The following is a 12,509-nucleotide window of genomic DNA, read 5'->3' as shown; positions in this document are numbered from 1 at the left end:
CTTTCCAAAAATACTAAGTTTTGTTAATATACTGGACATTTCATTAGGTATGGTAGTTTACGACTACCGGCACTTTAACACTGTTTGGCAAATGCTAAATATACGCATTAAACTACGCAACAGTGTCACATCTCAGTCTTTGCTGAAAAATAGGTTATATTACCAAAAATGCAGACGTAAGGTTTTTATTTTATGTTTCCTGAGTGTGCCGGACATTTATATATGCTTGGTGTAGCATAATGCAATATTTCTCTTTATATGGAACACTTTTGTTTCAATCTAGTCAATCCTGTCCCTGTAAATATCTCAACTGGTGCTTTATGCCGCGTACATCCTGACCATGGACAACAAAGGAGCAGTGTGCATGCGCGCATCCGCCCTGCCTCATATATGAAGCTCTGCCGGTGTATCTGCTCACTTCCACATTTCCTTATTCTCATATAAATCAGCTATAGAGAGGTTAATCCTTGTAATTGCTGAAGTGGTCATAAATAGGGATGTCCACATAAATTTCGGTGCCAATTGCTCACCGTTTTTGGACATTATAAGCAATGTAAATACAATGAATCCAATGGAGGGAGTGTGATCGGCCCCTTTCATGACTCCCACCAAGACATGGAGAGAACGGAGGGGGCGTGGCCATATTCCGCAATAAAAGTAGGCATTATTCAAGTCGTCACTTATTTCCTAATTTCTCCTAAATGCATGGATAAAAAAGAAAGTAATTATTCCTGATCAAAATATATATATATATGTATATAACTATCGGGAGTTTTGAAAAGTAAACTTTAAATTGAACCTTTATGATTTTTCAAGCAAATCAATCAAAAGAAAACTAATTTTATAGACACAGATTGAAGTGAGACAGTCAGAAATCAGCTATTTTTGAAACATCTTACTTTCAACTTTGTTACCGATGGGTGGGACACAGTAAGACCCAATGAACCTTTTACGTGATTAAATACTTACCTTGTTGGTACTTTAGTTACAGGTCTGGAAACATTTATTGCTCACGTGTTGACACAAGCCTTTCTCCAGAATTTCACCAAAGTGGCTGTGCACCCTCTGAGGCCAAACATAAACCACAATCTGGAGGTGCAAATGAAAACTCTTGACAGGACATCGATTTGCTTTGGTGACTTACATCATGTGACGTTTGAAAAAGACACCTAATGAGATTTTTGCTGACTTAGCTGTCTCCGTGCATTGAGTATGACAAGGTACACCCGGCGAGTTGGCTCATGTGGCTCTCCTCTGCTTTTCCATGATGCTTATTTTCAAGAGAAGGAATTCTGCTTTACACTTTTCACCGTGCTGGTGTCACTTTGTGTTCCTGGGAACACCGCCAAGAATACACATACTCAAAAGTCATTCCTTTTCGCCTATTAACTCCGTGTACAGTACACACGCACTCACACAGACCTCTAACCACTCAATTTTCAATCCACCTGTTTAAACATAGCTGTGCGTGTACAGTACGTGCATATGTGTGCGAGCGATCCAGAACAGAGGGTCTATTGTCCTCCAGGTTAAGACGTGGCTGCTGTGTCATGAGTTGACTCTGCAGTCACAAGCTCATTGCTTATTTTAGCGTAAAACTAATGCAGTGAACCTGAAATAACAGACTCTCTGAAAGCAAGCAGCTGAGCTACTATGCCTTCAGCAGTCTGACTTTGTTGGGATAAGAACATACGGTACATCACACCAGAAGAAATAATATTTGGAATAAAAAAAAAAATGACCTTCATTCTCATTTTAATTGCATTAAACTGTTGCAGTAGCACACACGGAAGCGGGGAGCAGATTTGGGGTTTTGGGGCCCTTCTCAAGGCAATAGTAATAGCATAGCAATAACAGGTATGTCAAGAAATATACTGTCTCAAATCTCAAGCCCAAGGAGTAATTATTTTATCCAACTGATCGTCCAGATATAATAAGCAATATCATTCGTCAATGTATTTATGAACCTAATAAGACATTTTTCATTTTAAGTTCCAAGTTCTACAATAGGTCAGTGACATTAACAATATTCTCTTCAGTTGAACTTCCAGATGTCTTTTTGAATAGTGTGTCATCTCATTTGTTGTTGAACTTTCAAAATAGATTGACATTCTTTAAATCAGATATGTGAAGTACGTGAAAGGTTTTATTTTCATGTCCACCAATCGGACTGTTTTTGGGACAAGTTAATACCCCCGACTAATGTTTAACAAAAATGACCAACACAGTGATAAATTACCACTCTAAATCAAGGCGGTGAACATCAAATGAACATGTTAAAGTGCATATAAACAGGGAAATATGTAACTTGCAAAGTAAAAATTCCAATGATTCATTGTAGAGGATCTCTGCGCATGACTACACGAACAGACTCATTTTAATCACAGTTGAAAACATTTTGTAATAAGATGATTTCAGATTTGCTCATATTGAATAAGTTATTTTGCCTTCCGCACAGAACGCTGTGTTCCCATGCGCATTTTCACCCATCTGTTCATAATAAACGTACTGACACGGGGCTAATTTATTTGCATACCAAGTTACGAAAAGTACATAAAAACAGGAAGCAAGAAGTCTAAAAGGAGAAGCATGTTCGGAGTGTGAGGGGGAACAGGAAGCGTGCAGTGAACATGTATGGGCCCATTGTGAAAGATCTGCTTTAATAACGCAAACAGATGTGAAACAGCCTGAAGGGACTTTCTTTTGCTGCTCAACACCCCGATGCAACTGATCGCACCAGAGACAAAATTGATTAGTTTGACAATTTTGTTAGAACTGTACACATTTCTCATATTGCAATGTAATTCATTTGAAAAGAGAGATTTAGGTTTTAGGATGAGGAGTGGATTTAAAGTGTAAACAAGTCAATTAAATCCGGTTATAACTAAACCATGGGGTATCATTTCATAGGCTCTGTAAAACTGTGAAACAGAAAAATATTAATGTCATGTCATGATCCACACCTCTTATCCTGTCCAGGGTTGCGGGAGGGTGCTGGAGCCCATCACAGCTGTCTATTGGCGAAAGGCGCACCACACCCTGACATAGACACCGTCACCGAGTGAGAACCGAACCCGAGTCAAAAAATAAATATTTTTGTTCGGCATTTTCAAAAGGATTACAGTTATTAAAAGAATGCTTGCAATACCTCAACTTTATTAAAAGGGAGACAATGTTAGCTGAAAATAATGCCTAGATGCACGTGATTTGCTTTAGCAAGTCAAATAAAAGTAATTGGTGGGCCAGATCCAGCCCCCAGCGCTTAAATTTGACACCTGTCCCAGAGAGCAATTATAGATCGGTGTGATTGCAGGTGTGAGAGCAGAGGCAACTGATCCGTTGTGGCGCCCCTGAATATCAAAGCCGAAAGGAAAAGAAGAAGTGATTGTGGCCCGTGCAAAACCAATGCTATCAAATAAAAATGGTCTTTGTCGAGGCTTTTGCTTTGTGTTTTGTTTTTTTCACACACGTAGAAGCCAAAGTTGACATGACTTTATAAGTGCAGTATTTGGGTTTCAAATTGGACATAAGTAAAGCTACAATGCTGGACACAGCAGAGATGATGTAAATCGACACTTTGCTATAGTTATAAAAGCTTGAGCTTAAAACGCCCACTGTGGAATGGGATGGGCCATTGTTGTTTTTGTTAGGACATTGTCAACAATATCTGCTCTGAAAGGAGTCTCCAAAAGTCTCCAATAACACCATGCATGGGGCCTAAATTTGTTGCTGTTGTATTTATGAATGAAATATGATGACATCCACCACACATATTGCTTGGAATCTTGTCAGTATGCACCTTGATCAAATTTACCGAAATCGCAACACAACCTGATATACAACTTATGCTGACGTCCGACTACAACAATGTAGCATGTACAGCGATGGCTCTGGTGCAGCTGCTTTCGCAACTCGACCACCACAAATGTTGCTGTACTTTGTGTCATGGATTCAATTACCACTATAACCATCTGTGTTTTCATTAAAGTGTTCACGAATCGGGATCGGAACCGATTGAGAGTTGCAAAGAAGCTGTTGTGTTTTGTGTGTTTATTGAAAAGTTGAACACTTATGCAGTTGAACAAATTCCACATAGTTGTGTGACGAATCTGCAGACAGGAAGAAAAAGATTACTCACAAACATTGCTCCAGTGGCTACAGCTGGAAATGGGAGCCAATTAATCTGAAAGCCAGTTTAACCGTCTCACATGGAGTGCACTCGCTGGAAAAGGCAAAGTCGGAAGTTGCCTTTATTTCTGTCACTGCTGACGCACATCACACATAATCCCGCCGTTGTAAACAACCTCTCCATCCGTCCCTGCAAGCGTTTTTCGTCTGCTGTTGTGTTCAACCGTATAGAGTGCCGAGCCAGCACCATGTGGACCATGCGTTCGTGGTTCCTGCAGAACTCCGCTCCGGAGTGGACTTGCACTTCTTCCTGCTGTCTTGCATGCCCATGAACCGTTTCCCTCCTGCCTCTTTACCTTTTATCCCGCCACCTGGACGACGTGCGCCGACGGGCTCTTTGCGGCAGGACGCGATGATTGGGAGGGGTCTGGTTGGTGTCAGACTTGAATTGTGGCCTCTTGCCTGGTCCAAGACAAAGAACAAATTTATCTGGTAATATGACAGCCCAACAGGTGGTGAAACACAAATATGTTGTGTAGTTTGAGCTGAGCTGCTTCCCAGCTGGTCCAAAGCAGGGGTAGGGAACTGTTTTAGACCTCTCCCTACTCCAAAACATCGTTTCAGGCTTCCACAGGACTCGTTGATGCGCTGATCTTTGAATCAGGCGTGTTTGGAGTAGGGAGACATTTAAAACGGGCAGGGTATGGCTCTCCAGGAACCGGAGTTCCCTACCCTAGGTCTAAAGTTTAGTCTACTTTCAGCCACAAAGTCAGGTGTGTCTGGGGCGCATAAAAAATAAATGCCCAACGTTTGCTGCAACGCCCAGCATGGTCTGCCAAATTCCCAAACACACAATACTAGGCTTGCACAGGCACGAAAATCAATCAGTTTAGTGTATCTGAGTGCTGTCTACAAAAACATTGCAGAATGCAATTCTTACAATACAGTGAATACATAGAATAGAGACAGAAAATAACGTCGAAAAAGCCGCAGAGAAATAAACCACACATACCAGAAATGTATCATGTGCAGATATTGCTACAGATCTGTTTTGATGGTCAAATTTACCTTGACATGGCAATAATTTGAGGCTGAAATCTGATTGGACAAAAAAAAATGAGAGCGCATAGATGAAGTGTTTTAAATAAATTAATCCAATTTCATGGAACAAATATTAGAATTAGTTTGTAAAGCGACGACCTTGCTGGCCTTGACGGCTTACCACAGAGTATAGTAGCTTTTTTTTTTTAAATTAACTTTTTTTTTTTGTTAATAAACGTGTGCTTTCCAGTTATATAGAGGTGTAAAATGAAACAAAATAAGGAATGTTTTTGGTTCTGTTGACTCTCATAAATTGCACCGGCAAGTAAGCGTTAAAGCTGCACAAATAAAAACAAAAAAAGTCAAGCTGTCAACAGGGGAGAGTTCAGGGATTTTTACTGCCTCTCCCTTCATGCCTCAACCCCCCCCCCCACGCCCTTCTGCCTCCCCAATGTCTCCTCCCACTGTTCCCTATGTTTGCGTCACAGTAGCGGCTCTGGCGCAGAAGTGAGGTCGGAGGGAAAGAGAGCAGGAGGCGGTACGAGCTCAGGCCTGTGGCGAGGAATGTGGCAGAGGGAGCGAATATGGCTAAAAAAGGATCGCACTTCCACTCTGCTGCTGCTGTGATGTCACTTCTCAAATATTTCCTCCTTCCTTCTCCAACAGCCCAACTTGTTGACATAGCACTTTCTCAATAATCCCTTCTTAATTTTAGCCCATTTCATCGTCTTTGTCATCTAAATAATTAGGCAAATTGACAAAAAGAGAACTTTTTAAAAGATCTATGCGAAGCACATAGATGCAGAGTGATTTGTGTGTCTAGCGTTCCAGTTGTCAATCATAATTAATTGATTTGAATTGTCTTTTATTCAATTGGATTTTTTTTTCACGTGTGTCGGTTAAAATAAAAATATAAGAAATATTTCACAATGGAGAAATTATATTTAAATTAAAATATATATATTTTTAAAATTAACGAATGATAAAATTTCCGTCATGAACAAGGTAAGGAACTCACTGGGGCATATTTTATTGCGATGTAGAGGTAATGTAATAACGTAGAGGAAAAGGGACTGTGCCAAAGTTCAAGGTACCTGCTTCTACGTACTAGGTGCATTGACCACCCGCTTGTTTAGTATCCTCTGGTAAATAATGGTTGCGAACTACTGATGTTACATGACTTAGTAAGTAAAAGAGAAGTTACTTTTGTTATTATCTGAAGGGTTGACGGCATTGGATGTTTAATAATTACTCACCATGTATGCTTATCCCGAAACTATGACGATGTTTTGAAGAGAGTGTTCGAGCTGTAACATTATTAACTACAGTAATAGGCACACACGGGCCCCAAGATTTGCCACTCCAATCCTGGTTTGTTATTGCCTCAGGTGAAAAAGATTTAACAGAATTCCTGAGAGGAACTCTCACCTGGTGGCACGTACAAACTCATGCTCTTCCCCGCTTGAACGCTTTTTTCCCAGAGGAGTTGGAGTACTTTCACCGTTTCTAATCTCCTTTTCCCGTAACTTTAATCCCTCTTGTCAACCTCCTCTGATCGTTTCTGACACCGCAGTGGGGTTGAGTTGGAAACAGCAAATACTCCTGTGCATTTGGCTTGCTGCTTTTAACAAGATTTGAATCATGTACACGTTACAGTTTAACAACGAGGGCTTTCATCCTTTGTACCTGTTAGCCTGTCTTTTTATGTCCAGCGTATTTGATGTTTTATTCATTTATATTTGTTTATCTCTTGTACTTTCGTCTATATCCAGCGTTCAACTGATTGTTAAGTGTGTGTGCATGCGTGTGTGTGTACGTGCATGCGTACAGGCTTTGACAAGGGTGAAAGGTTCTGGCAGTAACAGTTTAGTGGTTGATCATTAACAGTTCCACAGCGGCTGTTGGTAATCTTTGCACCGTGTTGATGATAAGGCGCACCCTTTAGATTATGTAGAATGGAGCAAGAAAAGAATATACCCAAAAATGACTGGCCTGAATTACAGTACAATATTAAGTATTCAGAGAGATAAGAACCTGTGAATTCCGTGTTAAGTGAGTACCAGAATGGCCCGTTTTATAGACTGACTTTCATATTGTCAAAAGTGTAGAATACAATACATCATAAATGAACGGGGAGCTAAACATTTCTTCTTCTTTTGCTAGTACAGTTTGGTGGCTGTTATGACGTACAGGTATAAGTGGATACTCGCACACAAACACACACATGCACAGATCCATTCTTTTAGCCTTCAGTGTTTGCAGATTGCGGACTACACATTGTTGATTGTCATGGGAACACATCCTGCCTTCATTACAAAGAGGAACATGGTTTACTTTTGTAAAAGCAACACGCAGTAGAAGCCATTTATATATTATATATATATATATATATATATATATATATATATATATATATTTATATATATATATATATATATATATTCATTATTGGTGCTGGAGTTTTCTTCGGGCAATAGGCGGGATTCACCCTGAACTGGTTGCCAGCCAATCGCAGGGCACACAAAACATCTTCGCTCACACTTACACCTAAAGACAATTCAGAGTGTCCAATCAACCTGCCATGCATGTTTTTGGAATGTGGGAGGACCCGGAGGAAACCCACGCAGGCACAGGGAGAATATGCAAACTCCACACAGGAAGGCCGGACCAGGAATGGTACCCACAACCTCTGCACTGTGAGGCCATCTTGCTAACTAGCTATTTTGAAAATGAGTTCATTTCAAAATATTGGGCTTTTTTTATGTATTTATTTATTTTTTTAGTTATTGCAAGTAATTAACTGATTAGAAAAGAGGAGATGAGAGTGTTGCAGAAGATCAAAAAACTATCAAAGACTTGCTCATAACACCAATTGTAGAAATAATTAACACATAACAAGTGCTCTTCAAACTTGGCAAGCAAAAAAATGTTGATAAAAAAAGCCAATCAAAAATTCAAGGTTGTGATTTATCTAATTTGAAAAACATATACACGTTTGACAGCTTTAATATATTTACATAAGAAAAGTGCACTATGCACTTAGACTTGGCAAGTTGCTTCAAAATATGTTGAAACACTGAGTGGTATTTTGGTTTGTTTTTAAGATGCGGTACAAAGAGTCCAGTGCTTTCACAGTATCAGCTGGGGTTTTCTTTGCTTTGGAGACTGCTTGCTCAACACGAGGTCAAATTGGGAGTTTTTAAGCGGAAATTTCAACACTGAATTGTCATGGAATTTCAACACCGAACCTAGAGGCATGATAGATGCTGACAATGGCAATACAGATCAGAGAGAAACACTGATTCATGGGGATAAAAAGCAAGCCAAGCAAGGAACACCGCTAATTTTAAGAGAAGTGAAACTTTATAAACTCAAATTCCCCATTCCCATTACAGCGTATCTACAAATTTGTGGCAACTCTATTCATGATAGATTTCCATTGGTAATATAACATAAACACTGACTGTCACTAATCATGCCAAGCAGGACCAAGATGAATTTATTATTGTGCTGAGGAAAAAGAGCATTGGTGTAATTTCAACATCAACAAATCAGATTAATCCTAAATGAAATGATACAGTCAGCATTGATATCTACACATGCTTCTGGAATGAAATCTATTAACATGGCATATACGATATTAACACGTTCACTACCAGCCGAGTTAAAAAAAAAAAAAAAAAAAAGGATCTGTGGCGTCTTTAGCCGTCAATGGCAGTCAATGAGTTAAGTATATTATTTTATATAATAGGTATATTAATCTGACGTCCAACTCGATTCATGCCTTTTCAGGGTTGAATTTATTCATGAAAAAAGTGTCGCTAGGTGCATTAGTTATTGGATCTTATAACTGTAACTATTCTACCAGTCAACTTGATAAGAGTCAGTGACAATGTTCTTCACCTGAAATCTTATATGCTAGTAACATTACCTTTAGGAAATCTGAAGAAATGATGATTAATACCTTTCATTGAAAATATTCTACCCAAAGTCAGCTAACTGAGGATGAGGGGTACAGAAAATTGATTGATGGAATGATGGTAGTGCAAATCCTCATTTCGAAGAGTTGTACGTCTTTATTACTTTCCACAAAGAAATAAAATTAAATATTTTTGCAAGATAAAATGAAAGTGAATTTGTGTACAGTGTGTTATGCAAGTGTCTTATATTTCTTGTGGAATCTTTTGCCAGAACAACAAAGGAGACAGACCATAAACCCATTTTCTTATTCTGAAATTTATTTAGACACTTTTGGACAATTAAAAATATAACATTCTCTTTGTTAACTCCCTTTTCTCACATTGGTAATTCACAGACCTTGGAATAATTCTTCATAAATAACGTACAAAATACATTTGTTTTATTTAAACAGAAATAAATATCATAATAAATATATTACTTTAAGTTAAAACAATGCGAGGCAACCAATAACCAAAAGAATACTGCGTTCAAGTCCCTGAACCAGGCTGTCAATCAAACAGGGGACCTTTGAAGGGGCGTACAGAAGGGTGACGTTAAGAAACCACCAAAGATTACAAAATGTTAAAGTGGGTCATGTATTTACATTTGACATATCATTTTCTGTTGCACACTTTGATCTTGCATCCACTTGCACCCCTGGACTCAGACTAAGTTACAGACACAAACACACAGGCCCACGCACACGCACGCGCACGCGCACACACAAGCATACAGTAGAGTGAAGTATGAAGCTTTGGTTGAATGCTACCGGGAGACAGTTTTCTCCCGCTCAAATTTGCTGTAAAGTGCATGTCACAGATAAAATGGCATCAGTTATACACGTGAGGTCATTCTCATGAAGACCGCAGAATCAAACATACTGTTCTTGGCACTGAGGAGCACTGTCTCGTGAGGCAGGGAGAATGTTTAAGGCACGACACTTTGATTGTCTCAACTGATGAGCCATTTTGATCAGTACGGGTGGAAATTTGCAAACCAGCCAAATTGCTGGTATGGTCAAAATCTTTGGAAGACCACTTAAAAAGGTCCCATTTGCTACAATTATTATGACAATTTGTAACTGTATTGCTAGAGTAATCACTTTGTCCAAGACAAGTTCAGATTTGACAAACAGGAATTAAGAACATTATTAAGTGTTATTGTGTCATCAAAAGCTGACTTGTCCTGATCAGTTCTGGTTCTGAAGAAAGACTTGCCAGACACAGTTCTCTGCTGTCATTTCCCTTAGTCGGACAAGGACAGACGTTCAAATACAGTTAGCCTCTTGGTGGCTGATCCATCGAAAGTTGGAGACTCAGACCCGCTGGAACCTCCGCTGCTGCTGCTGTAGCTATCTTCCAGGGAGTCCTCGGAAGAGAAACGCTGCAGACTCGCATGTTTCATCGATCCACTGTGGCCGGAACCTGCAAACAAGCCGCTGCTCTCCTGCTGGTTTCCATCCATCATCTTGGCGAAACCTCTGCCATTGTTGCTGTGCAAAACAGAGAAGTCATTCCCGTGGCCACACGTGCAGCGTGAGGCTTTTGGCTCAACTATGAGAGGAATGTTGTGGATGTCTCCAGAGCTGGCACGGGTTTGGTGGTTGCCAAACTGGAATGCTGCTACTTCCCGCGTGAGGGAGTCAGCAAACACGGGGGACATCAGATCCGCTGGAGGTGGAGACACAGAGGCAGCCCTGCAGAAGCCCAGGTTTGGATCAGTCAAGGATGTCGGGAATGATGGCGGAGGGGAGGTCCGTGACGAGCCCAAGAACCCTGCAAAGCTGACACTCTGACGGAGTTGGTGCCGTGGATTCTGACCATTGCTTGTGCCGGGAGCTGGTTGGCGCTGAGTCGGGAATTTGCCAGATGTTAGTTGGGCTCCACTGATTTTTTCCTCATGGATAAAGTGGCAGCGAGAGCCATATGGGCAGTACCCAAAGTTGTAGAAGGTTCTGCAAGGCTCCGTCTTGTACTTGGGGTGGCGATACATTCCACGCAATTCCGCTTCACCGTGGGCAAACTGGCACTTGCTGCCATATTTACAGCTGCCTGTCTCCTGGAAGCCTCGGCAGAGCTCAGTCTTGTAACGGTTGGAGGACAGCATGGGTGGCACTTGGGCGGGCAGATTGGATGCGGGAGGGAAGCCTGGTGGTGGAGCCACTGTTGTGACAGGTCCTGAAGGAAAAGCTTCCAGGTTCTTGAGTTGTCCAAAGGAGGAGAGTAGGGAGATGCTGGACTCAGTTAGGCTCATGGAGCGTACCTGCAGAGCAGATGCTTTAGTTTGGAGACTGGGGTTCTGGCTCCAGATGTTTGATGACCATAGCGAGCTGCCGCTGTCATCGTCGTTGATATGCTCAGTGCTGAAACTGAGATTGGAGGAGGGAGGCGGAGAGGAGGGTGCGAAGAACGAGGCGGACCGATTCAGTCGACCTTGTCCTGGGACTTTGAGCTGAGACGGTCTTTGGAGCAAGGCATCATCAAGCGCCAAGTTCAAAAGGTTCTGTTGCAGATGGATTGAATTGTTAAATGATAGGTAATAAAAGGCAAAATTGCTACTTCAAAAGTCTACAGATATTATCACTTACCGAAGGAATACCAAAAATACTGACTAACTTTTGTATTTGTGAACCAAAAGACATCCTAAATTGCGTATTTGGTTAGATAACCCAACTTAAACTCTGTATGTTTACTGTCAAATCACTAGTTAGGTAATACACCAACCACCTTCCTAAGAACAACGCTGACCGAGGTCATTCAAAACCACATTCTGGAAATCACTGACTCACCTTTGTGAAAATGTTGTCATGCATTTCAGACATGCTGTACCCTTTCGGCCAGGAGAGTCAACTCAGATCCTCTGTTCACTGTTCGATACTCGTGTCCAGAGCCAAGTATGCTGAGGTCCACTGCTGTGCTGCACTTTTTATGACTGCCTTAGAAACTCCTCCTCAAGTTGGGAGGAGTTTCCACTCGCCATGTTCCCGGATGTCCCTCCCTCCACCTCAAGTTTCATGTGAGCTCAGAGTTGGGCGTTTTTACAAAACAGAGAGAGCAGAGACATATGTGCGCACACACACACACACACATATACAGAAGAGAAACGTGTATTTTTAGTAAGCTGTGTGAAATGTGTCAGTTTTGTGGTTGTCTGAAATAAAAGCCCTTTTAGCCTCTTGTCCACTGAGTGCATTTGTTTTTCCAGTGTACAGTAGCTCTCCTCATTCTTTATGGCAGTTCCTATGAATTGCGAGAGGTCCTCCCCAGAGAGTGATAAACACAGTTTTCACCATCTTAAGAACCCAGATGTGAAAAAGCAAATGAAATTGTAAAGCGGTCTTTGTATTTTGCCATTTTCGTCCTTCGAATAAGTCAAAAGTA

At 40.9% G+C, this 12,509-nt stretch overlaps 1 protein-coding gene across 1 annotated transcript; it reads right to left on the bottom strand.

The window, feature by feature from the left end:
* Positions 1 to 9,386: 9,386 nt before the first annotated feature.
* Positions 9,387 to 12,065, bottom strand: LOC148333643 (uncharacterized). Its single transcript, XM_088301326.1, has 2 exons — positions 11,918 to 12,065; positions 9,387 to 11,631 (listed from the first exon to the last, which is right to left on the bottom strand). The coding sequence occupies exons 1-2, from the start codon at positions 11,948 to 11,950 to the stop codon at positions 10,375 to 10,377; spliced, it is 1,290 nt and encodes a 429-aa protein (XP_088157452.1). The 5' UTR covers positions 11,951 to 12,065; the 3' UTR covers positions 9,387 to 10,374.
* Positions 12,066 to 12,509: the final 444 nt, after the last annotated feature.

The sequence above is a fragment of the Idiotropiscis lumnitzeri genome, chromosome 7, assembly GCF_059441095.1.
Source record: "Idiotropiscis lumnitzeri isolate Australia: NSW breed Sydney's pygmy pipehorse chromosome 7, RoL_Ilum_1.0, whole genome shotgun sequence".
NCBI classification, from domain to species: Eukaryota; Metazoa; Chordata; class Actinopteri; order Syngnathiformes; family Syngnathidae; genus Idiotropiscis; species Idiotropiscis lumnitzeri.
This window is presented reverse-complemented; position numbering and strand designations above follow the sequence as displayed.

Excerpts from the sequence above, each read along its gene's own strand:
- LOC148333643 (XM_088301326.1), bottom strand. The coding sequence starts at position 11,950 with ATGTCTGAAATGCATGACAACATTTTCACAAAG. Across the intron at positions 11,632-11,917 it reads ATGACAACATTTTCACAAAG|AACCTTTTGAACTTGGCGCT; the intron begins GTGAGTCAGTGA and ends CATCTGCAACAG.